Source organism: Zophobas morio, unplaced genomic scaffold (genome assembly GCF_036711695.1).
Source record: "Zophobas morio isolate AGI-343-1 ecotype UQ-CSIRO unplaced genomic scaffold, CSIRO_AGI_Zmor_V1 ptg000119l, whole genome shotgun sequence".
NCBI lineage: Eukaryota > Metazoa > Arthropoda > Insecta > Coleoptera > Tenebrionidae > Zophobas > Zophobas morio.
Genome location: NW_026972224.1, coordinates 142957 through 170338, shown reverse-complemented (window position 1 = coordinate 170338; position 27382 = coordinate 142957). Strand labels below are relative to the sequence as shown.

At 25.0% G+C, this 27382-nt stretch overlaps 2 protein-coding genes and 1 long non-coding RNA gene across 4 annotated transcripts; 2 read left to right on the top strand and 1 right to left on the bottom strand.

Annotated features, from left to right (window-relative positions):
- Positions 1 to 307: 307 nt before the first annotated feature.
- LOC135145064 (uncharacterized) lies at positions 308 to 5657 on the top strand. The gene is made up of 8 exons (XM_064077190.1): positions 308 to 317; positions 372 to 479; positions 734 to 837; positions 1299 to 1478; positions 4164 to 4277; positions 4718 to 4803; positions 5347 to 5469; positions 5532 to 5657. The coding sequence occupies exons 4-8, from the start codon at positions 1370 to 1372 to the stop codon at positions 5655 to 5657; spliced, it is 558 nt and encodes a 185-aa protein (XP_063933260.1). The 5' UTR covers positions 308 to 317; positions 372 to 479; positions 734 to 837; positions 1299 to 1369.
- Positions 5658 to 15064: 9407 nt separating this feature from the next.
- LOC135145069 (nuclear factor related to kappa-B-binding protein-like) lies at positions 15065 to 20459 on the top strand. Of its 2 annotated transcripts, XM_064077196.1 has the most exons (13): positions 15065 to 15124; positions 15187 to 15238; positions 15291 to 15495; positions 16320 to 16399; positions 16469 to 16512; positions 17039 to 17132; positions 17197 to 17272; positions 17842 to 17929; positions 19044 to 19150; positions 19215 to 19300; positions 19548 to 19595; positions 20262 to 20310; positions 20361 to 20459. In XM_064077196.1, exons 3-13 carry the CDS (start codon positions 15366 to 15368, stop codon positions 20438 to 20440), a joined length of 882 nt encoding a protein of 293 aa, XP_063933266.1. In that variant the 5' UTR covers positions 15065 to 15124; positions 15187 to 15238; positions 15291 to 15365; the 3' UTR covers positions 20441 to 20459. The 2 variants fall into 2 exon arrangements, with proteins under 2 accessions (XP_063933266.1, XP_063933265.1); XM_064077195.1 differs by having other exon boundaries at positions 16320 to 16512.
- A 171-nt stretch (positions 20460 to 20630) lies between these two features.
- On the bottom strand, positions 20631 to 21688 carry LOC135145041 (uncharacterized). The gene is made up of 4 exons (XR_010283309.1): positions 21601 to 21688; positions 21491 to 21551; positions 21371 to 21431; positions 20631 to 20726 (listed from the first exon to the last, which is right to left on the bottom strand). It is a non-coding gene; the product is annotated as an uncharacterized LOC135145041 (long non-coding RNA).
- Positions 21689 to 27382: the final 5694 nt, after the last annotated feature.

Sequence of the window (27382 nt, the reverse complement as noted above, 5' to 3'; positions counted from 1 at the left end):
AACACATTTTTTGTTTGTGTGTGTAATTTGCTTCATTTTTATATTATAAAATGGTAATTTAAATGATTTATTATTGTTATGAAAAATTATAACACATTCAAAACTCTAATGTCCGTTAAACGCTTCGCTCTTTGTGAATATCATTGCAAACTTCCTGTTCAACACGGCGTTAATAACAATAATAAGAATATTAACAATAACAATAATAATAATTTTGAAAGCCATGAGAGTACTGCTAGCTGCCTGAAAAGCTCAAATTCACCAATTACAAGCAAAGACGATTCTTTTATAATTAAAACCGATTCAATAGTGAATAAGTAATTCCCTTTTATTTAATTTCTGATAGGCTCTATCTTTTCTTTCTTTTACAGATTTTATGAAAAACTTTTAAGGGAAAACCAGAAAAGTACCGACTGGATTAGTAATGACTTATATCAACCTTCTCCTTGTCTTTCCAAGTTTTACTGGACACAAGTTGGGTTAATTTTTTTTTAAGTTTTTTATAATAATTTGTTTCACTTAACTTTATTTATTATAATATCTAAGTTTTTACTAATAATTATATATTTAACTTTTTCATAGAAATTTTATTATAAAAAAGACCTCAAAACTGATTTGTGTCTAGCAAAATTGATTTTATTTTAATTTATTTTATTGAGTTATTTAGTTATATTATTTTTATAAAGTAGATATATTTTTTTTTAATAGAATTTATATTATATCTTTATTACAGTGATTACGTGAAAAAGTGTGAACAACTAAATTTTTCGGACAATTCCGGAGATTTCATATCTGGATCTTATTGGATTTCTCTTAGACTAGATGGAAATGGTTTTGGTATCACTACTTGTTAGCCGTAATATTACTTTTATTAATTTCTTTTTATAATGATTATATACAAAATTTAATATTGTTTAGTTATAAAAAAGTTTATACAAACCGTCAATATATTTTTCAAACTATTTTTAATCCTTTTTATTATATATTACAAGTTTTGGAATATATATACTTTATTATTATTAATATCAAAAAATTTTAATTTTTTTTTGAAGTATTTATAATAAACTTTTTTATTTTTTTTTATTACTAATATTCTTATTTGAACTTTAATTAAATTTTTTTTTTTAAGTTTTATTATTTTTATTATTTTTTAAAATTATTTATTCCTTTATAGTATCTATTTTAATTGGTTGGAAATTTTATTTGGATATTATTACTAATTATATATATACTATTTACTTTTTATTAACTTTTATTGTAAACATAACGTGAAGTGCCGATAATTAATTTTAATTTAGGTAAGTGGATTCAAAAACTTCGAGAGCTGAATTTAATTTCAAAGCACGAACTTTCTGTAGACATTTCTAATATGATGGTGGATGTTTGTGAATTATTCATGTGTAAATTTCATGCCGTATATGGCTATACTCACAGCGATGAGCTGGTAATAATAATTCCAAGTTGCCCCATAAAAAAAAGTGAGCGTTGATTTTCTACGTAAAAGATTTCTTCTGGTGAAAATTTAGTTTTTAAAATTTTTTTTTTAGATTTTTTACTTAAGTGGTTATTTTTATAATAAATTTTAATTTTTTTTGATTTTTACTTTATTGTTTACTTATATTGTAATTTCTAATAACCTCTAGATGTCTTTTATCAAAAAAAAATTTTGAATTTTTTAGATTTTTTACTTATTGATAATTATTATTAAAAATTATAGTTTACTAAATTTTTTTACTACAGCAATTACTTTTATAATAAATTCCAATTTTTTTGATTTCACACTTTGTCGATTAATTTATAAAATATTTAAATTATTATATATTTTTACTTTATTGGAATTTAATTTTTTTAATTTTTTACTTTTATGATATAATAAAAAACTTTTTAAAATGATTAAAAAGATTGATTACTTATAACAATTTTAATTTTTTTTCAGATTTTTACTTTAATGATTACTTTTTTACTTTAATGATTACTTCTATTAAAATTTTTGATATTTTTATATTTTTACTTAAGTAACGACTTTTATTAAAAATATTAAATTATTTAATCTATTAAATAAATATTGACATTTTTACTTTTACGGTTACTTTTACTAAATTTTTAATTTTTTATATTTATTACTTAATTTATTACTTTTATTAAAATTTTAATTTGTTAGATTTTTTAAAATTTTTAGATTTTTTTAGATTTTTACTTGAATGGTGACTTTTATTAATGTTCTTAATATTATTAGTTATTTTACTGAAATGTTTATTTTACCGAATTTTTTTTTCATCTTTACTTTTTTGATTTTTTGTTTAAAACTTTTTACCTTTTATTTAATTTATATAATTATATATTTTTTATTTCCTAGAGGTATAATTTTAGTAAACTTCTTTTAATACCTTTTTGTTTAAAACTTTTTACTTTTTATTATTATACAATATATATATATGTATTATTTTATATCTAAATAAAATTTAGGGATTAAGGTATATATTTTTTTTTGAGGCATACTTCTGGTAAATTTTTAAATAAAATTTATGATAGCTTTTAATAAAACTTTTTACTTTATTTTTTTTATTTTCATTTATATTATTACTTAGTTTTATATATTAAATGTACATTTTTTATTCACCTTTTTATATTATTAAAATATTTAACAGGTGTTATCATATAAAAGTTTAGTTTTTAACTTTATTTAAGAGATTTTCACCGCTAAAAAGTTAATAATAAGAAAAAATATGTGCTATTATTTTATTTTTATGAGGCAAATTACTTTAAAAAAATGATTCCGTAAATTTCTTGTTTACTCTAAAAAATCAATTTTTTTAATTACTTTTTTATTTATTTTTTTGCTATAGTAGAAAATTTTTGTATTAACTTTTAATTTATATTGTTATAATTTTCATGCTTAATTAATAATGTGATAATTTTGCATCTTTTTTAAATTTCTTTAAATAATAATAATATTTTAATAAGTATAAATAGCATTTGAATTTTTGAGGTATTGATTATTATAAATAATTTTAATAATAACGAGTTTATTTATATATTCTTTAACAGAAATATTATATTATCTTTTAATTATTATTATAATATTGGTATGCTTGAATAATCATAATATATATTTTTCAGTCTTTTAGTATGTTTGCTATTATAAATCATTTTTAAAATTTTTTATTTTATTATTTTATAAATCACGGATTATTTATTGCTTCATTAGAAGTATTTATTATAACTTTTAATTTTTATTATTATTTTGTTATATTTTAAGAATACTAATTTAATTTTATGAATCTTTTTTTTTATATATTTTTAAATAATAATGATGTGATAATTATTACCATATTTATTTTATATTATTTATAATCAATAAATGATGAACTATTTGATAGAAATATTTTTAATAAATTCCAATTCGTATTATTATAGTTTTTTATGCTTAAATAATAATTTCTATTAAATATATTTTATTATTATTTAATAAATTACGAATTAATTTCTATTTTTAAATCTTTTTATTTTTTTTAGAAAATAGTAATATAGTTATTGTATTTTAAGTTTTCATTATAATATATAAATTTTGAAAGTAAAAAAAGTATTAATAACTTTTGTATAACGAATTTATTTTTATTTAATAAAAATATTTAAATTAACTTACCTTTTTTAAATAAAGTTATTTTTTTTTAGAAAAATTTTTTTATTTATTTATTGAATTTTTACAAAAAAATAAGAAATTTTTAATGATTAGAATATTTTTTCTTTTTTATATTTTTGGGCAAAAAACTTTTTAGTGGATACTTATTTTTTCTATTGAAGTTACTGTTTTTATCAAAAAAATTGTTAAGTGAATGTTTAGTCTTTTTATTCTCTGTATTTAATTTTATTTATTGTAACAGAATTTTTTTAAATACGAATATTTTTTTTTTACTATTTTGGTATATTTATAAGAATTTTTTATTTTTTATTTTTTATAATTTATTCTTTTTTTTAGAAAAAAAATTTCTTAGTGAATATTTTTTTTATTGGTTTTTTTTTACTGTATTGTTTTTTTTAAAAAAAATATTTTTACTCTTTCTAAAATTTTTTTTTATTTTTTCTATTGAATTTTATAATTTTTTATAAAAAACTTTTCTTTGTGAATTTTTTTTTATTTCTATATAAATTTCATGTTTTAGACGTCTTTCAACAGCATCTTTATAATGGAAGGGTGCAGAAATTGTGTTCCATCGCTTCTTCTTTCGTCACATGTAGATTCGCATTTTTACTATTTGGTTTTTTTCACTCAAAAGGTTTAAATACCCTTTATTTATTAATTTTTTAATACTTGAAAATATTTTAATTTTTTTTTTACTTTTTAATTATTTTCTTAAAGTATTTTAAACTTTATTTTTATTATTTGTTTATTAATTTTTTTTACTAAAAATATGTTTTGAACTTCTATATATATATTTTTTATTATTTAATTTTTTTTTACTTCAAATGTTTTAAATTACTTTTTTACTTTTTATTATTTTTATAACTTTACTTAAATTATTCATTAAATTTATTGTTTATTATAATTATTATCCTATTTAAATAGTGATTTTCTTTTTACATTATTTTTTTACTTTATTTTTGGAGTTGACCTTCGTCCGTAAATTTTATTATTATCGTTTATTTCAACTTTTTTTAAGTATTCACTCAATAATTATTATTAATCAATTTAAAGGTGATTTGTGTTTTTTTTAAGGAGTTGATCTCCATCATAAAAACTTTAATTTTGACCTTTTTCCTACTTTTGACTGTCGCTTGGGCCGTTACTCTTCTAGAAGTGAAGTACATTTTCTTTATTATAACTTTTCTAATTTTTTTTTATAACTTTATTTTTATTTTAGCATTTATTATTATTTTCTAAATTTATTACAAATTATTATTTTTTATTCTTTTTAATAAATTTTTTAAAAATTCTTTAAATGTAATGTAAGCTTCTCCATTATAATATTTCATTTTGAAATATTAACTTTAATTATTTTTTTTAGTAACTTTTATATATCTGTTTTAGTTTTGCAAGCTTCTCTTTTAATTAATTAAATTTTTTAGCAATCTTAAATTTTTTTTTTTGCGTAACATAACATAAAAAGTTTCTTTTTCGTCACATTTTATAGAATTTTATTTGTAATTTTTAACCGAAACTGTTTTATATTTGTAAAAACTTTAAAAAAAAAAATTTACTGAAAATTATTATATATAATTAGAATTTTTAAAAGTTTTTAACTTTATTGATATATTTATTATATTATAAAGGCGCTATTAAATATACTATGGCGTTCTTATGATTGTGGCGTGAATTCTTTGTCGACTGTTGCTCATTTGCAAAAGGGACTCCTTCTGGGCGCTGAACAGGCCGTGCGGAGTTGTACAAAGTCGACTTTGGAGTGGCTAAAAGCCAATAATCTTCTTCCTTTGCGGGATTTACACGCTTACGGGACTTTTTTAATGAAAGTTTTTGATATATATTCTTATATATTAAATATTGTTTTTTATTAATACATTTTACTATAAAGGTTGAGAAACAATTTATTGGCACGAATCCCGTAACTAACGAAAGTGTTACGTACACGAGAAGGGTCATTGAAAAAACTTCTGGGAATGTCATTCAGTTTCTAATCAAGAATAACTTTTTTTTGTAAACTGCTTTTAAACTAATATTTCATAATACTTTTGTTTTGGTTTTTTCTTAGAAAATTAAATTCTATGTTGCACTTAATTTAGATTGTGACGAGAATTTAATACTTTTTAGGATGTTTAATTATTTAATATATTTTATAAATCTTTATTGATGTTGTTCTAATTCCCACTTCGCGTAGTACTTACAATTTCACTATAGCGCCTCAATATATATAACATAAGGAAGGTAGGAGTAGAACTCGCTATTAAATTACTTCGCACTACACTCAAAAGACCATAATCTTTTGAGCAAGTACGTTATTTAATGGTTTTGTACTCTACTTGCACGCACGCGCATATTAACAAGTTTATAATTGTAGTCATTGGTTTCACATGTTATGTACCCGCAGTCTTCAAATCCAACTATTTATTAGATGCATATTTATCCTTAATGTACAATTAGAGTCAATTTAGTTAAAACATTCATGGCTTACAATAATGAAAGTTATGAAGTTTGTTAAGTTCTGTTTCATCGAGACAAAAGTATGAAACATAACAGGATAAGTTCGCCCTTCTACCATTTGTTGGAGTAAACTATAATAAATCACGTACTTATACTACGTGGTATATATACCATGTGTTATTATACCACATGTTCCTACCACGTGTTTTTATGTTAGGTACCACGTGTCTACACCGTCACTTTACTAAATCGTTTAGAGAAATAAGCTTTTTCTCTTAGGAAGTTTAGCCTTGCCAAAGGGCGCAAGTCAACTAGGTGGTTAATAAATAAAGAGTGATCGCTACTTGTATCTGTTTTTGAAGTGGCCTTAGCCAAAGAATACCTGGACCTTTCCTCCAAGTCTTAGATGTCAGGTGTGTTTGCGGACTTCAATAATCCCAGTATTATCTATAAAACTAGCTTGGTTTTTAACTCTTATTAAGCTGTAATTGCCTAACTAAGGGTCTACTTCAACTCATCTATTTCATGTTTATCTCAAATTTCGTATTTCTCTTAAGGGTATAAATACCATCTCTCTACAGGACAATGGTTCTCCTCTTTTTTCCCGTCACTTTTACCTAATTTTAGAAAAATCAAGATTGTTTACAAGCTAAAAATATTTATTTTAATAGTGCAAGGAGGAAAATTTTATTAGCGCGTTATCGTTCAAAATTGCTTCCATGTTTTTTTTGTAAACATACTATAACGCTTTAATTAATAATTGATATTATTGATCCCTTATATATTTATATATATATAAGTTTAGATTGAGATCTATTTAATGTAGTTTGTATTAGAGGAATTGCTTTCATACTTAAGTCTTTACCGCTTTTTAAAGTTTAAATATCGATTAAAACGTTTTTGCAAGTGCACCCCCCCCCCCTCGTGCAAAATTGTTTCAATCTCATACGAAATTTTCATGATCATTCCATCATAGGAGGGTTTTTTTAAAGCGTTTGAGTGGCAAAAAAAGGATAGCTTTTTTAAAGACCTTAATTTAGTAATGCTTAAACTTTCAATCGATAAAATGATGTAAAATGTCTTTTAGATCAAGGCAAGCTTTATACTGAGGTCACTCGAGAATGTGGTGTCAGTAAGGCCAATAACCTTGATCAAAGCTAAATAAGCTCCAAATCGTCCTTGCAATGAACCTGGGCGTTTAAAGATCTTGAAAAACCGGGATGTAGCTCGACTTGTACAAAAAGTGACATGGAGTGCAACTGAATCTGCACAGAAATCTTCAAAAATCCTAGAAATAACATTAAATTCACCAGTTTCAAGATCGACTCTATCGAGTGCATTGCATGCTACTGGTCTCCATGCGAAAAAAAAGGTTAATTAAATCCACTTTGACAGACCATCGCAAGCACTAAGGTTTGAGTTTGCGAAGTACGAAAATTGATCCATTTCTGACTGGGAATAATAATTTTTTTCGGACTAGACCAAGATCAATCTATAGGGTTACAAGGCTCTAATTGCATTCGTTCCAAGTACTAGACTGGCCTCCGCAATCTCCTGATATCTCAATCCCTTTGAGCAGGCAGGGGAAATCTTGGAGTAAATTGGGATCTAGGCATCAGCTCCTGCTAACTTGGATGAGATTTGGGCACGTGCACTATCAGAAGGGAAAAATATGACACCTGCTCAATGCTACAACCTGGTTTCTAGTATATACCAAAGAGGATACAAGCAGTGATTCTGGCAAAAAGGAGATATACTAAATATTAATACCTCGTTCATTAAATAAAATTTTTTCTACGCGCAAACTTGTTTTTATAAGCTTTTAACTTTACAAGCTCCTATCTTTTCGAATATTAAACCAATATAAGAGCAAGTATTAATGAAATGTAGCTAGGACATAGAATTACACTGTCTACAAATTTTAAAGTAATCCATTACGTTTTTGAAGAGTTATTCTATATTAAATTCTAAACATTACAACAATTTTGCACCATAGTGTAACTAAATTCTTCTGTACGTTTATAAACCCACTTCTTCTTACCATTTGCTGTCTAGGTTTGGGTCTGCTTCAGGAATTAGATTTTTTTATTCGTTTTATTAAGAATTTAATTTTAAGGTTTAATTTTTTTTATTATAATAAAAGAAAGTATTTGACCTAAGGTACTTCTTATATAAAATAAAGCCGAGGGTTTAAGTATTATAAGTATGGGTTCTAAATTAAATCCAACTTAATATAAGAATCAAGGTAGATCTTTATATAAAAAAAATTGTCATATTAAAGAAAGTAGGAGAGAAGCATAGAAATAAGGTCTTAAATTTACATTGCAAATGTATCTATTTAAAATGTTAAAATTTTTTTCATCATGTTATTCACTTGCGTCCATTAATTAGCATGCCATAAATAGAAATGGAGATCAGCATACCCCCAAGGGAGGGGATTTAATATTTTTGCTCTGTTCCCCCGTGAGACGTGTTGTGGCATAGAGGGACAGCCTAATTACCGTGTAATATATATAATTTGTCTAATAAATTTATTTATGCGTTTATTCCTACCTTAGGTATACGTATATCTACGCTTTTATAGCCACTACCACAATAGCGCCGTTCTAGGAGCCACAATCATGCCAAATAGTGGTCTATCGCCGTCTCTAAGAGCGACATAAACTCTTTACACCAATGTTACGATGATATCGTCTTAAAAGTTAACATCTACAGTTTTATCTCTACACATTTGCTGGCGGGTGTCGTTAATAAAACTTATTTATTTACGCATCAAGACTTTTCTTTAACAAAAAAAGTGCATTGCCTTCCCAACGTTGTTCACTATCAACCGCATGGATTACTATGTGGTGCCCTCAAGTGCAATACCTGAGGTCAAGGCAGTGGCCCAAAAGCTATACCCTCTGTTGTAGCAAAAGTAAACTCCTGTTGTGTATTCGGTCGAGCTGGGCCTACAACTATTCAATAATATCCTCCTCGATTCATGTACGACAAACTAAACCGCTGGACCTTTTGATAGGCGCGTCGTGAATGCTGACGTCCTTTTTAAACTTCAGCTGAACACGATAATCGTTTTCTAACCAAAGAACTTACCGTACGCGTAACGTGCTCTTAACGTCATGGTTAAAAACTAAGTTGGAGTTTGCCACACAGCTATAGATAATATTTGGACGTCCTAAAAGAAAATGACGCTGTCCCAAACATTATAAACCTTCGATATTCTCAAGATTAATTCGAATTAATAAAGAAACAATAAATACTAAAAGTTTTAAATAAAAATAATCCTCTCGCCCTTGTTTTTTTCTTCTAGTCTAGCAGTGCTGACCTCTTTACGATCTTTTCGAAGTTGTTGCCTCGATCGAGCACCAGGATAGGAACTTCTTTAATATAAATGAATGATAGAAACCTTACTTCAATGATAGAAGTCTTTAATGATAATGGCTTTTGTTCCGCCTCCAGATTTATCCTCGCTAGACTTGAACAATGTTAACTTCCAGCTTTTATTTATATATTTTTTTAAAAATATTAAAAAAATAGTTATGATATAACTAGTTAATACCTAATCTTTTAATAAGTTTTTGAGGAGTTTAAAAGTAGCGCTGGGCTCGACTATACCTCTCTGGTATGTTATTAATAAAAATATATGGGATTATCGTCTTAATGAAGATGAAAAGAAGTATTTAAAGGTTTTCTAAATAGTTTTTATTATAAGATTTGTTTAGAATGAATCATATTGTTTAAGTCATTCCTACCAGAAAATTTTGACGTCGACCAAATTTTCGAGAAAAAATTTTTAGGTTTTCATAATCCTATTGCTCAGTTTCAAAAACATTTAGATAACATTAATACGATAGACGGTAATTATTTAAAGTTTCTATATATTAAACTTTAGCTTTTTTTTTTTTGATAAACTTCCTTCTCACTTCGGTGTTTTTATAATATTTTTAACTTTTTTTCGATTAATTTTTTTTTTTTTATTTTTCTCAATAAAGTTATCAACCGTTATATTTTTAAAAAAAGCGGCTAATCCTGAAGGTATCTCAATATAGTTGGAAAGTCTGCAACTACAAAACCAATATTATTTATTTCTATAAAATTTCTTTAAATTAAACAGTTAATATTTATTTTTTGTAGATTTTTTACGTTTAGAAAAAGTTGTCCATCTAAAAACACTTTCAAGTTGCAACAGAAAATTAAAAAAAAGAAATTCTTTTGGACTTAATCCTGTTGATTTGGCTTTGTACTTGACCACTTAAATTTTTATAATACTATTAAATTTATTTTTAATTTTCAAAGAATTTTGCAATTAAAAAAACGTCTTAAGCACGACGAAAATATTCGAAAAAAAGTTGAAAAATCGTATAATTTTATTATGAATCATCTTGATTCCGATGCTCTTCCTTCAGTAAAAGTTTTTCTTTGCGTTTTATTATTCTCTATTTTTTCCTTGACTTATAAATTTCTAGGAAAGTGCACAAAAGGAGGAATCTTTTGTTGTAGATTTGTTGGATCCTCGTTCTTTGGTGGTGGATCTTTCTTCCAAGAAAAGCGATGCTTTTGATGAAGAAAATCAACTTCAAACTTATTTAAGTGAAAGAAAACGGCTACTTTTCTACGGAATTTGCGCTCCTTTTGGGCATTTAGATTCTCATTTGTTCTTGCAAAAGTCTTCATTCAAATTTTTTAAATTAATTTTAAATAAAATTAAAAACCTTATTATTAAGAAATTATATAAAGAAAATTTATATATTTTTTAATTAAAATTTTAAAATTTTTTTTTACTACTTTATAATATTTATTAAAGTGTTGCCAATTTTTGATTTTCAAAAATATTCTAAATATAATTTGTGTTGTGCTTTGCATATACTTGTAATTTTTATTTTAAATTTCTTTTTCAAAGTTATTACTTTTAGCATTTCTACATTTTAATTTTATTTTTGAGAAAAATTTATACATTTATCTTTAAATTCTAAACTAGTAAGTTCTATTATAATACTTGTTTATGTTAACTTGAATTGTTTTATTTTAAATTTATGTGCAATTAAAAAATTTAAGCAAGTTATTATAACCATAAAAACTTGTTGATGCTAGTGATTGGTCCTGTATGGTTGGCGAAAGTAGACCGAAAGTTGACTCGAGTTGCCCATACGATGTAGTACTTATTGCTAGCAGACTAGGTTGCCCTCTAGTATTAGTAGGGTAGAAGCAAAGTATAGAAGAGTACTGTTACCTAGTATATACTATATATTTGCGGCACATCCATATAATTATTTTTAGAGATTTTAAAACCGTTAAAGTATATTCTATACTTATTTGCATTTAGTTGAAAGTAAATTTTATGTGACTTAAAGCACAACATAAATTCAAATCTTGTTTTATAATTTTTTAAAAAAATTAAAAAATTTTTTAATTAGTAATTGTAGCAGTTTATAGATTTTGATAAACTAAAAGGCAGTTGATAACAATTTTTATTTATTTGGATTTTGGATTTTTATTTTTTAAAAAAGGTTATAGTTCAAATTAAATTCAACTTAATAAACAATGTATAATTTTGTTACTTTACTTATAATAATATTAATAGCATTTTTGTTAAACGAGTTTATTAGAAAAAAAAGATTTTTTTTAAATAGAGAAACTGAAAATTTATTTATTTATTTTTTATTTTGTTAGAAGTAAAATGTAAATTAATAATTTAAAAAAAGTTGGGTTAGCAGTTAATATTAAATAATATTTTTTTTGTTTCATAAATTTCATAGAGAAATTACAAAAATTGTTATTAATTTATTAATCTAATGAAAATAAAATTTGAATTAGTTTAAAAAAAATTAGAATATATTATTTTTACTATAAATATTTATATTGTTTATCTGTTAAAGCATTTACAAGAAAATTTTGGTTAATAAATTTATAAAAAAATTTACAAATAAATTATTTTTATTTTACTATTTTGTAGATACGAAATTAGAAATACTTTTTAGAATAATTATATTATTTTAACATTTTTTTAAAGCATTTTGTTAAAGCAATTAAAAAGAAATATTTTTTTTGTTAATAAATTTTTAAGAGCATTTCCTAAATTAACTATAATTAATTTATTAAATCGTTGGTAAAAAATTAGTTAAATATAAAAGAAATAGATAATTAAATTTTACCCTTAAATTTTTTTAAGCAGTTTATAAAAAAAAGTTGTTTATAAATATTAAAGAGAGACTACAAAAAATTTTATAATTAATTTTATTAACTTAGTAGAAAGAAAATTTAACTTAGTTTTAAAAAATATTAGATTAAATTATTTACTTGTAATAGTTTTTGTAGCACTTTTTTTTCAAAAAGGTTATAAAAAAATTTGTATATCAATTTAATAGAAAAAAAAATAAATTGCAATTAAGTAATTTAGCAATATTTTTAATGTTATTTTTTTATAAAACATCTACTTTTTATAAATAACTAATCTATTTTTTATTATAATTTTTAATGTAACAAAACCCAAACGGGCTAGTCGTAAACTTAAAAAAAAAATTGCAATTTTATCATAATAATAGAAAATTTGAAAATAAAATTGACATATAGAAAACGTAGAAATTTATTATTTTGCAAGTAAAAAAATTAATTTTTTTAAAAACAAATCATAATTTCTTTTTGCCGTTATAAAAATTATTTTTATATATAAAAATGTAGAGGATTTAGAAAGCAAGTAAGTGGTAAACAGTATTATTTAAATATATTTTTTTGTTTGTAACTTAAATTTAATTTCTTTATTTTTTTTTTTTAAAAGTAGAAAATTATAATTTTATTTTGTAAAAATTTAAAAATAATTGAGAAGTTAGAGATTTTTTTATGGAAATGTTTCTCTTGAAATTTTTTTTTCCAGAAATTAGCATATTTTGTTTGTTTACTGGAAGTTTTATAAAGAATTCTACATCTACTAAACTTGTGACCAACTAACTCGAGCTGATTTTGGAGATTATTTTTTTAATTTCAAAAAATTAAAATTCAGTTTTCTGTTTTAAAATTTTTTTAAATTTAATTTATAAATATTTTGTATTAGAAAGTCGCATATTGAATTCAAAAATTGAAAAGTTTATGATTCCATTTTTTTAATAAAATTTTATATTTATATTATTAATTTTAATATAAAATCAAAATTTGTAAGAAATTATATCAAAAATCTTTTTTTCTTTTATAATCTATACAAAACTTAAGTTTTTCATAAATATTAAAAACTTTATTTATTTGTAGACAATAAAAATCGCATACTAAGTTATAAAAAAAGTAAAAAGTTTATTATATCATCGTAATATGAACTTTAATTATAAATAATTTTTAGTAAACAATTTAAAGTTTAAATATATTAATTATAAAAATTATTTTTTTATTTATATTTTATTGAAACTTTAATTTACTATTAATAAAAAAATTATATATATTTGTAGACAGTGAAAATCGCATAAGTTTATTATATAATTTTTTTTTCACAAACTTTTGCTTTTTATAATTAAATTTTAATAAAAAAGTTAAATTTTAAGAATTTTGTTCTTCATTTTTTTTTCTATTCAAACTTTAACTTATTATAAATTACAAAAATTAATTTAAATACTTTTGAACCATAAATTTTAAGTTGAATTACAGAAAACTGATAAATTTTTTAGTATCAATAAATAAAATTTTAATTACTTTTATAAATATTAACAGTCTTCTTTAATTTTTAACTCAAATTTATTATTATAAAAATTAAAAAATTGTTATATTAATTTTTTAAAAAATATTTTTAACTATAAATAAGAATAAAACTAATGTCATGTATTTATTATCTCTTGTATATTTAATAGTGTTATTGAAACATATTAATAAAGAAATTCAACTTTTCTATTTTTTTTAAAAATTATATATTTAGTTTTATCGTTCATCATTTGTTTAGTATAAACTCTTTAAAATAATAATGAAAAAAAAAATTAGTGAAATTTTGAAATATAATATATTAATTTTTTTAATTAGAATTTTAAATATAAAATTTAAAAAGACTTTTTTTATAGTTAAGCTCTATTGAAGCCGGAATATAAAAATACAACTTAAAAAAATTTACTTTATTGTATAAAAAAAAATGAAAATAAAAATATAAATAAAAAGTTGATTTTTATTTCTTTAAAAAAAAAATTAATTATAAAAATAAAAAAATTGTCTAGATAATAAAGTTTAATATAATTTTGTTTAATTTTTTTTTTAGCTCATGATTTTTATATCGAAAGTAAATGAAAAAGAATTCATTATTTTAAATATTTTTTTATTACTTGAACATAATTTATTTAAACTTTCAGTTAAAATATTATCTGATTATATTATTTTGAAACAAACTATTGAAAAGTACTATATTTATTGGTTTTGTAAACCGTTTATTGTTGAATATAGTCGTGAATTATTTTTACGCTCTTTTAAAATTTATTTATATTAATTTTTTTTTTGCAAATTTTTAATTCATTAAATTTAAAAAGCAAAACTAATATTAATATTTTTATTAAAGTAAAACATTTTTTTAATTTTAAAAAAAAAAATTTAGGTTCTCCATTTTATGATTTATTGCACTTTTTTTAGTAAAATTATTGTTTATTTTTTGGAAGTTTATTAATTGAATATAAATTTATCAATATATATTTGTTAAGAATTTTTTATTTATACTATTAAGTTTATAAATTTAAATTGATCTATTTTTAACAATATTTTTTAGGTATATTTTGTATTTAATGGTTTATTGTTTTTCAGTACATTTTTCTAATTATCTTTTTATTAAAACTTTGGATTTTTTTAAAGACAGTTTTCTATACAAAACTTTAAATTTTTTTATCAAAATTTTATATACTTTCTATTAAACTAAATTTTTATTTGAGGTGATTTATTTATTACTATTTCTTTTCTCAGCAATAACAAGAAAAACAGCGAAATTAGTGAAATAGTGAGAACTCTTAAAACCGTCAAAATTTCTTCTTTTTTTGTTTTTCTTTATGAAATTTTCAAACTTGTTCCTCATTTTCGGTAATTCTTTTTTTACAAGCCTTTCATTATCGCTCATACCAATTTTTATATATGAAAAAAAGAGCAAAAGAAACTTTTCTAAAGGAATGCGTTGAACTTTGGTTACAAGAAAAAGTTGATTTTTGTTTAAAAAAATTTTCAAAAATAATAAAAATTTGGCTGAAAGACGACGACGTCACGTGGATGCTGGGAACTGCAGCGCCTGGATTGGCCACAGTGCGTCTCTTCTGCGCTTAAGCACATGGCAACACCCCGCGGAAAAAATCTTGTGAGGAAGGTGGATTCTGAAAAAAACGAGTGGCAGTGGATTGGAGGAACACACAGGTCACGTGTATTGGCGAGCGAGTTTCGCTGGGACGCTGTGAGTGCGGGTATCACGAGGATTTTTTTTACTTATTTATTAAGATGTATTTATTTTAAACGTGCCTATATATTATTAATTTCTAGTAACTTTTTATAATAATATATTCACTAACAGAAGTTTTACAGACTTAAGTTTTTAGTTTTATATAAAAAATAATAAAAAGCTTTAATTCGAACCCGCTGTCCTGCACGTCTTATTGTTTTAGAGCATTTTTTAAGAATCAAATTCTATGAATCTCATATATAGAAAATATTCACGTGTGTTCAATTTCTACTTGATTATAATTTATAAGTAAAAAATCTTTGAAAGTTTTTTTTATAGTGAAAAAAGGAAGACCTGGGTGTGTGTACTAATACTTAAGTAGAAACTTTTTTTTTCGGATTCAACCTTTTACAAAAAGAATTTGATGACTAATTTCAAAAAAAAAACTTAAAAAAAATCTATTGAGCAATACTTTTATTAAAAAAAATTCACGTTTAAAAAACTTTATTACTCAAAAAAATTCATTTCTTGTTAATTTTTTGGCTCAGTATAATTTTTTAATTTTTTAACAGCCTTTTATTGCTATTCTTAAGACTCCATAAAAAAACCAATAAACACAATTTGTAGATAGTCATCTATTTTTTAACAAGTTAGTTTTTGTGTTACGGTATAAATAATACTTAGTTTATAAAATTTATTAAACCTATTAAATTTAATAATGTTTTATAATATTAATTGTATTTAGTTTATAAGTAAAATTTTAAAATCTTTAATAAAAGTTTTATTTTTTGAATTAAAATTTAATTTTATAATAACCATAATTACTTTCTTACGTGTGTGACGTCACAGGTCAGGTCCGTCCAGGCGCCTATTCACTGTACCGCGTCCGGCCAAGTACGCCGTCCGAGCTTCTGGCTTTCCGGCTTCAGGTATGCTGTGCCCATGTTTTACTATTGGCAGTTCTTCCGGCTTTTTTTGCTGCTGACTGGCACCTGCAGGAAGCCGAGCGGTACAGGCATCCAGAAAAGGCTTTTATTTACAGGTGATTAGGTTTCTATATTTGTTCTAGACGATTTTTGTAAAAATTTTCAAATATAAAGTTTTTTTTACGATTATTTTATTTACAGAAAAAAATTTTATAGAAAAATTTTTAAAATTATTATATATATAATTTATTTTCAGGAGATTTTTGTAAAAACTAATATATTCACATTTTATACTCACAAAATTTTCAATATCTAATTTATTTTCGGATGGATTTCGTGCGATTAAGATTTTTTAATTTATAATCTTTTATATATAAATTCGATGAATAAATTTATTTTATTATAAATTTTAAAATATTTATATTCAATTAAATTTAAATAATATATATATAACACATTAAATTTATATTTTATTTATTAAAAATTTTTTAATAGATAATTTATTTTTAAGTGACTTTTGTGCGACGAATAAATTTTCAAAATTTTAATTTTTAAAATAATTGTATATGTATAATGCAATTCTTAAAAATTTATAACATTTTTAACATAAACTTTTCTATAAATAATTCATTGTCGCGGAAGAATGCACGATTATGAGGCTCCTGTTGGCCCTCTTCGGCGCTTCGGTCCCTGCCGTGACTCCAAACCAGCCAAGCCGCGACCTCATTATGCTCTCGTTCATAATTTTTTTTAAAAAAAAAAAAAAGTTGTGCTGATTTTTTTTTTATATATATAAAAAGTTAAGCAACCGGCCGGCTTGCGTAAGTCTTCTTTCGCTCGTGCGAGATGCTGTAAGCCGCCTGCCCAACGGCCAAGGCAGGCTCTTTTTTATTTATAGCTGTTTCGAGCTTCTCCACTTAATAGTTTGATTATTGGTGACTTACTATTATCATTACGTTTACGATAATGGAGGTGTTTAATTTTTTTTTTAAGTTATTATTTCCATTATTTTATGATGATTAGCTTTTTATTATTATTACTTTTTTTTTCATGTCAATTTTTTTTAAAATAATGAAATTAATGGTGTGCAGTAAAAATAATAGTTTTTATAAAAACTTTCTTTTATTATTATATATATTTTAAATTATTACTTTTTTTCACGTGATTATTTTTATACGGGCTTCTTTACTTATTATTTTACTATTCATTTTTTTAATTTTTTCTACTATTCACTTAATTAGTTTGTAATTCGAGAGTTTTTAAATTTTAAATTTTTTTTTGAATTTATTTAATTCGGTTTTATTTTTATTATTTTCTATTTTTAGTTTTTTAAATATTTATATATAATATTTTTTTACTTATTACTTTGTAACTAAAAAATTTTATTTTCCTCATTTTTAAGTGTGTGGTTTTAATAATTGTTTTTTTTTTCACGTGATGAAAAGGAACCCGCGATGACATCATCACTTTACTTAAAGATTCGCAATACCTCAATCCGAACCTCACGGAAGAGCAGTGCTCTACTCTTGTCAGGTTTCATTATGTGAATAATAAATTTCATTATAATTTATTTTTTTTTTTCAAGCAAAAATTTCTTCTCTATTAAAATCTTTTTAGATTTTTTTATCATAAAACTTTTAGTGATGCCTCATTTATAGATTTCGAAAATTTTTAAAAGCAATAAATTTTAAATGTTTAGCTTTTTTTACTATTAATTTATAAGTAGTGTCTTATAATTTTTAAAAAGTACTGCTGTATGTACTATAAAGCTTTTAGTAATGCCTTATTTAAAGTTATGAAAATTTTAAAAAAAATTTTTGAAAAGTATTGCTTTTTTTACTATTAAAATTTCAGTAATGCTGATTTATTAATTTTAACAATATTAAAAAAACTTTTGAAAAGTTTTATAGATTTTAAAAACTTTAAAAAAATTAATTTGGAAAAGTAATGCCTTTTATACGGTAAACTTTTAGTAATGCCTGATTTATATGGAAATTTAAATTAAATATTTTGGTAAGTATTGGTTTTTTCTACTATAAAACTTTTAATAATTTCTCAATTATAAATTATAAATTTTTAAGCAAAGTATAATTAAAAAAATTCTAATTAACTTATTTTTTTAATAACCACCATAATTTTCTTTTTATTACGAATATTTTTGCTTTTTTTTTTACTAAATATATTTGTATCGCACAACTTGTAAATAATAATCCTTTATAAAAATTATGAAAAATAATAATTATAACATTTTTTTAGTGTTATTTTGCTTTTACTACTGCCTAATTTATAAATTATAAATTTTTTAAAAAAGTAAAATTTGAAAAATATTTTATAACCTTTTTTTATAACTAATTTTTTTTGATAAGTATTTTTTTGCTTCCTTTTTTTCTATAAAAATTTTAATGTCTATTTTAAAAATTGTAATTCTTAATAAAAAAAATTTCGAAAAATAATTATATTTTTCTTTAGAACTATTATTTTTTTGTTACTTATCCTTTTGCTTCCTTTTATACTACAAAACTATTACTGATGCTTAATTTTTTAATTATAGATTTTTTAAAAAAAGTAAAATTTCTAGAAATTAGTAATTTTAATTTCTTTTTTTATAACTATAAGTTTTTTGTATAAACTATAAATTTTTACAAAGCTGTGCTTTGGATCGTTTGCACGCTGAAGCGGATCCCTGCGTGAAATACGACAGCCAAGAAAAAGTTTGGGTCAATCTGCATCACAACAGAACTGCTGAAATGATGGGCAATTTTTTTTATAATAGATATTAATGCGCTCGCCTGATTTTTTTTTTAAAAAAAAAAATTAGAAAATGAATTAAAATTTTCTGAAGAAGCGAATAAATTAAAAACAAAATTCATAAAAGAAACTAAAAGCGAAACTTCCGTTGTAACTGTAAAAGATTTACTTCAACTTTATTTTTTTTAATTTTTATTTAAATTCTAGTAATAACAAAAAAAAATTTATTTTTAGTTTTTTTCGCTACAATTAAATTTTAAATTTTTAATTTATTTTACTTAATTTGATCCTTTTCCCAACTTTTTTTAGAATTCTTAATGTTTATATATACGTTTTAGAGTAAATTAATATTTTTTACACGATATATATATAATTTTTTTAATTTTTTAATTGCACTAAAAAGGATTATCCTCCTGCAAAAAGTAAATACAACTTGCGGCCCTCCATTCAGGTATTAAAAATTTAAGGCAGTTTTTATTAAATTTTTAAAATTTTTAAAATCTTTCTATTTTCTTTCCCGTCAAATTTATTTTAATTTAATTTTTCTTTCATTTTTAGGGTTTTTAACATTTTAAAATATAAAGTAATTTATTACTTATAAAAATTTTATGAACTTTAAAATTTTTTTTAAAAAGGGAAGCTTTTGGTATTCTACTCAAGAAAATTATAAATTTAGATTATTTTTATCTCAGAAGAAATTAAAATTTTAATTTTTTAGAACATAAATTCCCTATAAATAGAATTAAATTTTTAAAATAGTTAATTAAAAATTAAGCAACACGGAAACTAATAACTTTTAAATAAAAACTCATAAAGGAATTTTAAATTTTAATTATTTTGTGCCAATAGAAGAAACCAAAATATATAGTTTTTCAAATCAATAAAAATTGATTTAAATTTTTAAAAGTTGATCAATGGCAAATCAACACGAAAAACATATACTATAAAAACCTTATAAGTAAATTATAAATTTAGAGCAAAGTTAATATGAAAATCTTATATAACAACTCTAAAAAGTTGACTTATAAATCAATCAAAATGAAAAACTAATTTTGTTAACAAAATCCATAAAATTATCTTTAAAATTATTACTTAAAAAAACTTAATCCCTTTATAGCATCGAAAATCTTATGAAAGTTTATGTGAGGAAATGCATGAACTTTTTGGTAATTAAAAAAATTTTTTTAAAAAAATTTTTTACTCAAAATTATAAAAGGTGAAGAAAATGACAGCGGCACTAATTTAGAAGATATCTCCAGCGAAGAATCTCTACAAGAAAACACCCTTCGATTATAATTGCTTAGTGAGCCCTATAAAACTGGACGAAGCGAGTGAAATTTACTTTAATTTCTACAAAATTAAATTTAAATTTTAAAATTCATTTTCTTTTGAAACTAATTAAATTCCAAAAAAGAAAATTTAATTTTATAAAAAAAATTTAAATTTTCAAAAGATTTATAGCCATGAAGGTTTACTGCGTTTATCATATTTTACTTGCGAGACATCAAAAAGTTCAATGAATTGTTGATCCATCGTTCGTGGTTTTGGAAAGGCAAAGCGACGATATTCTTCACATATAGAACTGCTAGAAAAAGTAATAAGTTAAACCAAATCACAAAATTTTGCAATTTTATGATAAAAGTTTATATAAATTCTTAAAAGATATATAAATTTAATTATTAATGAAAAGTTTGGAAGTATAACACTAAAGTTTCACTGTTAGAAAAAGTAATAAATTTAAAATAAATAACAAAATTTTTATTATTCATAAAGTTAAAAAAAAATATTTAAAAAGGTCTTCAGTGAAAAGTTTATAAAAAAATTTTTGATGTTAGAAAAAGTAATACAAAATACAAAATATTCTTTACAATATAATAAAAAATTAAATTATTAATAAAACAATTTAATTGGTCATCACTATAAAAACCTTATAAGTATAAAATTAAAGTTTTTACTGTTATAAAAAGTAATAAATTTAATTTTCAGCATAAATTTTTTTGTATGCTATAATAAAAATTAAACTATATATATAAAACACTTGAATTGATTATCAACGAAAAGTTTAAAAATACAAAATTAAAGTTTTTATAGTTAGAAAAAGTAATAAAATTAATTTCCAGCAAAAAAAATTTCTTAATGTTATAATAATTATTTAAATTATTTACTTAATTATCAAAAAAAAGTTTGAAAGTATAATAATTAAAGTTTTTATAATCAAAACTTAACGTGTGGCACCAGCCCTGAACTTTTCTCAAACATCCAATTAAGCATCCCGTTCGATGTTTTCCTAGACTCCAATAAAAATAATTTTAAAAAAATTGTAAATTTTTAAAAAAAAAATAAAACCTTTATTGCAGTGGACTAATAAAGGATAATTTCTTGTGTCCAAAAGTGCAGAAAGTGCCATCTGAATGGTAATTTATTAAAACAAATTATGGTAGATATTAATAATATACTTGAATAACAGCGTCTGGAATATCAAAAAAAGGCTCTTTATTTCCAGGAACACCAAACTGCAATAATTGAATTCCATTTTCTTTCATATAATGAAGGTTGGCCTCAGGATAATCCTCCTAAAAGCCTGGTAATTCGCTAATTATTTTAACTTTTAATTAAAATAAATTGCCTCAAAGAGAACAAGAATGCTTTTCAGTTTTAAATTTTTTAAAAAAAGAAAGTTTTTTTTTTTAGGTAAAGCCGAGCGGTAAATACCAGGCGCGACCTACTTGTGACCAGTTGATTACTATAAAAAAAAAAGGGAGCGTAACTACCACTGCCAAATTATCGGGTGGTATATAGTCGTCGTTTTCATCGTCTTCTTGAAATATCATGACTATTAAAAAAATCTTTTGTAGTTAAAGGACTTTAAATTATTAGCATAACTCATAATACAACTGCAGAACTACTACAAGCTACAATTTTGTGGCTACTATCCCAGCAAGGGACCCCATCAACCGCTTATTTAAACCGTCTTAACTTAAAATTTAAAATGTTCCTTTGCTTCGTAATGGCAAAAAATATTTATTTAGCTTTACTAGAAGGGAAAATAAATCGTTTTTTCTCTTGCTTAGTAGACAACGTTTAAGCACCTATTTATAAGCTAAGCTTGAATTTCTCCTAACAGCTTTAGTAAATCAATTCTTTATTATATTTACTGTCGTTATGTCTCCATAGGGAAAACTTTTATTTTGTAATTTACGTCTGAAAAAAGATAATTATCAGTTTGTCTATTCACTGCACACGTTTTCTTTGTGACACGAAGGGAATTAATAACCTTATTTAATGGAGTAGCTTATCATATGAGCCATAACCTCGTTAATGATTACTGGTTTTCTTCTATGTGCCCCCTTTTTGTTAAAGCGTTTTCCACCTTTTCCAATAAAAGTTTGCTTAGCTACTATCGACTTTGTTTAGTAGGTCATTCTTATGGTTTCAACAAATTTGCTTTTTTCGACTTCGAAAACTCCACGTCTTTATATTTATAATTTATTCAAACTTTTCTGTGCATATCCTACTATCACCTCGAACCCCGTTAAGCGACCTTCTAACTCTACGAATTTAGAAGAGATTCTTTCTAAACCAGAAATTTCTTTTGATAAAAAAACTCAAGCAGATATAGATCTCGGCTTGACTTCTAGATTACTGGCTATCACCTTCACAGGTTCCTTTTGTAAAAAGAACCCTTCTCAGAGGTTTTAACTTATGCCCCTCAAAAATTTAATGTTGGTATTTGTTGTACACTTTAAGCTAAATTTTTTTTTTTAAAAAAAAGAGATGCTTTGAAGACCTTGGGTTTCAGGAAGCGTTTGCAAACTCTCATTCATAAGAATTCTCACTCTATTAATTCTAAAATAAAGTTAATTAAGGATTTAGTTATTGTTAGGCCTGTGAAAGTAATTTTTTTTTTTTTTGGTTAAATATATTATAATTCTTTCTAAAGTCTTATATATCTCCTAATTAAGTTTCTTATAGATAGTGAAGTTGTCCAATGAACAATTTAGAAAACTGTACCCTGGTTATGGCACCAAATATTTTTCTAATAACGGAACTCTCATACTTTCTGACGGTGCAGCTTTTCTTTATTAAATATAGTTTTAACAATAATATTAGTTTAGCGGAGGTGATAGAATTTAATTACCACGCTAATTTTTACTTTTTCAGATTGTCCTGAGGAAGAATACGCTAAATATATAAGACCTCAGACTCCTAAATGGTTTCGCTCTGAATAAACACTTTTCTACTTCAGTTGACTAGAGAAAAATAAATTAATTAAAATATGAAAACTATTTTTCTAAGTAAGCTTAAAATAAGCCTAAATAAACCTTTTTTTTTACCCTTAAGTTAGCTTAAAATATTTAAGGAAGCACTTATTAAAGCCTTAGTAGAAATAAAATTGCGTTTTAACTAGCTATAGTATATATCTCCTTTATTCATATCTTTTAGGCTTTTTAGAGAAGACATAAAAATTAACTAAGGCAGTTCAGAAAAGTATGTATAACTATTTTTTATTAAAATAAAAGGTTATACATTGCCATTCAAAAAAGCAGATAGTGTCTTTTTCTAAGAGAAAAAAATTTGAAAAAAAAAAATTTTTTTTGTAGGACATATTAACACCTATTTAAAAATATCTTTATTTACAAGAACCGGGCCGGGTTTAGATATAATCTGAAACATGACTTCCTACTCTCTACTATGAGATAGAAGTTGTTCTTAGATCAAATTTGACGTAGTACTTATATTTAGTAGTAAACTGGTCCTCCATTGGGCCTCCTAGTGAAAAATAGGGTGGAATATTGCTAGTTATCGGTGTATAAAGTAAAAGGGAGCAGCTTTCAGTTATTTTTTTTAGACCCTAAAGTTCAAGTATAAATTCCTTTTTTTAAAATAATTTTATGTATAAAACAGTTGCGGTGTGGATCCCTCGTAAGCGTGTTATATGGTGAAACAGTAAAACATGTACTCGACAGCAACTTTTTAAAATCCTTTAAGACGGAAGGCACCTCTTTAAGATAGAATAGCCTTTATAAAACTATTAACATCTCAAGTAGTTTATAAACTTTTTTTTCTCATTTAATAAGTGCACATATAAACTTTATGACTTTTAGAATCCGAAACCGTGAAGCTACTTAAACTTTACAAATATTATGAAAACAAAAAAAGTTGGCTCTTTTTTAACATTTCTACTAAAAAGCTTGCTTAAAAAGAACAGTGCGCTATAGTTTTCCGCACAGAAAAGAGTAACGCGGTGGGCAATGTAACAAAACTATAAATTTAATTTCTTTACAGAATTGTTCACTCTCTTCTCGCGTAGTATATAAAATTATGGCGTTCTTTAAAGGTAGCGAATACTTTTTACTATTATTAATGAATAGTGCAGATGCTCGGTAATATCGAGCGCAGAACGCTTGACTTTGCAGATAACTTATATTATTAGGTTAGACCATTTCAGTTTCAGCAGGTCATAAACTTTCTACATACGTGCTAAAGGTATAACAAACTGTAATTGTGCGCTTAAAGCTCATCGTGAGCCTTTTCAGAGTTCATATGCAAGTTCTTGAATCAACTGGTGGTTTGGATGCCTACTAACAAGTTCAAAAGAAACTGAAGTTGCTTTCGGAAAAAGGGAGCAACTCGTCATGTAACGAACCGTTCCTCAAGGAAAAAGGTGCTCCGGTCATCGCAGAGCATGTTTTACTTTGACGGTTTGTCATATTTCCAAGCAATAGGTCATAATAGGGCGCACGCACGCGTACTTTAAAAAGGCGCAGTTTTTGTTGCGCAATGACATTGTTCTTTTAACACATAACAGCGGTAGAGTGCGTGAACTGCTGCTTTTACCTAAGTCGTAACGAAATTTACATGTTGCCTCCAAGTTAGTTGCTTATCGATAGAAACTCCCGAGTATTTGACCTGGGAGCCCCAGGGGATCTATACACCTTCGAGGGTTAGAGGTGGGGGATGCGTGATGCATCATCTTGAGAAGAAGATTGCATTACTCTTCTTCCATTAATATTTACCACACTGCCTACACCAGTTGGTAAATGTTTCCAGATAATTAAGCAGGCGTTGCCGTAATAATGGGGGCTCTTTAAAAACGCGTGAACCGCATTGTCTTCGGCATAGTATGCAACGCGGGTGTGAGGGTCCGCAGGGAGTGGGATATCTCGCATGTACAGGGCGAAGAGTTGGGGCGAGAGCAGAAATCCTTGCGGAATACTAGCTGTTAGTCGACGGTAAGGCGACAGCGTACTCCCAGCTCTCACTCGAAAGGTGCGACCGCATAGAAACGACGTAAGTATGCTATAGAGGGCTAACTTAGAACCTAGCGTGCCTAGTTTGCGTAGAAGATCTTCGAGCCGTACCTGGTCAAAGGCCTTTTTCAACATCGAGAAATAAGATACCCGTATAAGTTAAAGCTCCAAGCTGTCCGCGCCCCAAAGCGCAGTAGTTGTTGTGTTCTCGATGGGCTCTTTGGAATCCAAATTGGAATGCTGGAAGCACTGCATGTTTCTACAAACTCTTCAAGCCTGTGTAGTAGAGCCGCCTCCACGGTTTTGCCCACCGCTGAAAGAAGGTTAATGGAGCGATATTTGCAGGGGCCCGTTGAAGCCCGCGGAGTCTTAGGTAGACATCACGACAGTGACCGTTTTCCATAGCGGTGGGAAGGAGTCAAGCGAAACTGAAGAAGTTGCAAGACAGGAGAGATGGTTAATCGCAACCGATGGCAGCTTTTCCAGCATTTCGTTAGTAATACCGCCGAGGCCAGCTACATTCCGTTTTGAAAGTGAAGAAACTATATAAGTGATTCATCAGGTAAACGCGATTTAATAAGTCCATCAAAGATAATCGGGAGGTCCTGCGATGTCTTGCCTTTCTCCTTAAAAGTTAATCAGATTGGAGATATGCAGGAAGCAGAAGATGTTTGGCAAAGAGCACCGCTTTGTCCTCGTCGCTTTCCTCCACTATCACGCTATTATTAAGTGGCGGAGATGGTGTGTGGCAACGGTTAGCGAAAACTTGTAACGCTCGCCCAGTATATATACAAATGAGGACCATTCGGCTTATCTTAAGCTAACTCTAGAACCTTTGCAGAAGGTTTTTTTAACTCCTCATTAGAGCACATGCTACGATAAAGAACAATTTTTTAAAAATCTAAATTCTCGTAGTAAACTATAACCTGAAAGCTAGTAAATTTATACTCTGTATCCTTTCTCGTGAATAAGAGTTTAATTGTAGAGGTTTAAACATATTATTATATAATGCTTCTTCGCTACCTGCAGCTGGTGACTTCTATGCAAAACATTTCACATGAAACAAAAAAAATTGACTGCGCTAAGCGTTACAAAATTTTTTGGTTGTAGTTGGGCTGTCTGAACTCACGCATACCGTTATAAACATTAGAACCGCCAGTGTAATAAAAAAAAGTTACCAAAAAATAACTAATATTTTAAATTTTACAATATCACAAAAATTATGTTTTTATAAATACTATTAAATACCAATGTATATGTGATGCAAATTAATAATAAAGGTAACCCCTATTTTTTTAATCCTTAATTATTCATTCTGTACCCTTTAGCTATATTATTCCTTATTATCAGGTGGACAGCACCATCGAAGAGGCACAACAAGTCACTAGACCGCATAGAAAAACAAAAGAAAATATTTCTACCAACATATAACGCAATGAATACTAATCAAAAAATCTATCATTTACACTCAAACAGTACATAACACGTAAACTAGATGACCCGAGAAAACTCTAATCATTAAAACTTTACTATAAAGACGGAATATTTCACGGAATAATTGAACCCTACAAGATAGACTATGGCGACAAGGTAAAAGAATGGTACAAACCAAACTTTCTTAGCTGAATGGAACTAAACAACATTATCCAAAAAATTTAGTTCACGAAGATAAGAAAAGCAACCCCAGTTAGAGTTATAATGCCAACACTGCCAAAAACTCTACAAGAAATGTCTTAGAAAGATATCTGAACAAAGAAACTTATTATGCTTGAAACTAAAAAGAAGAAACCATAAGTAACGAGCCCAACTTCGTATTAAAACTATGCACTCACAAAAGCAATATAAAAAAAAATTCAAACCACCGAAGGATAATGTGCCTGTAGGAATTCCAACACAAGTTTACCTGAGTTGAAACAGACCTATAACGAGTACCTATCAGCTCAGTGCTATAACTAATTCACGGTCCTAAGTTGTTAAGCATTTCTTT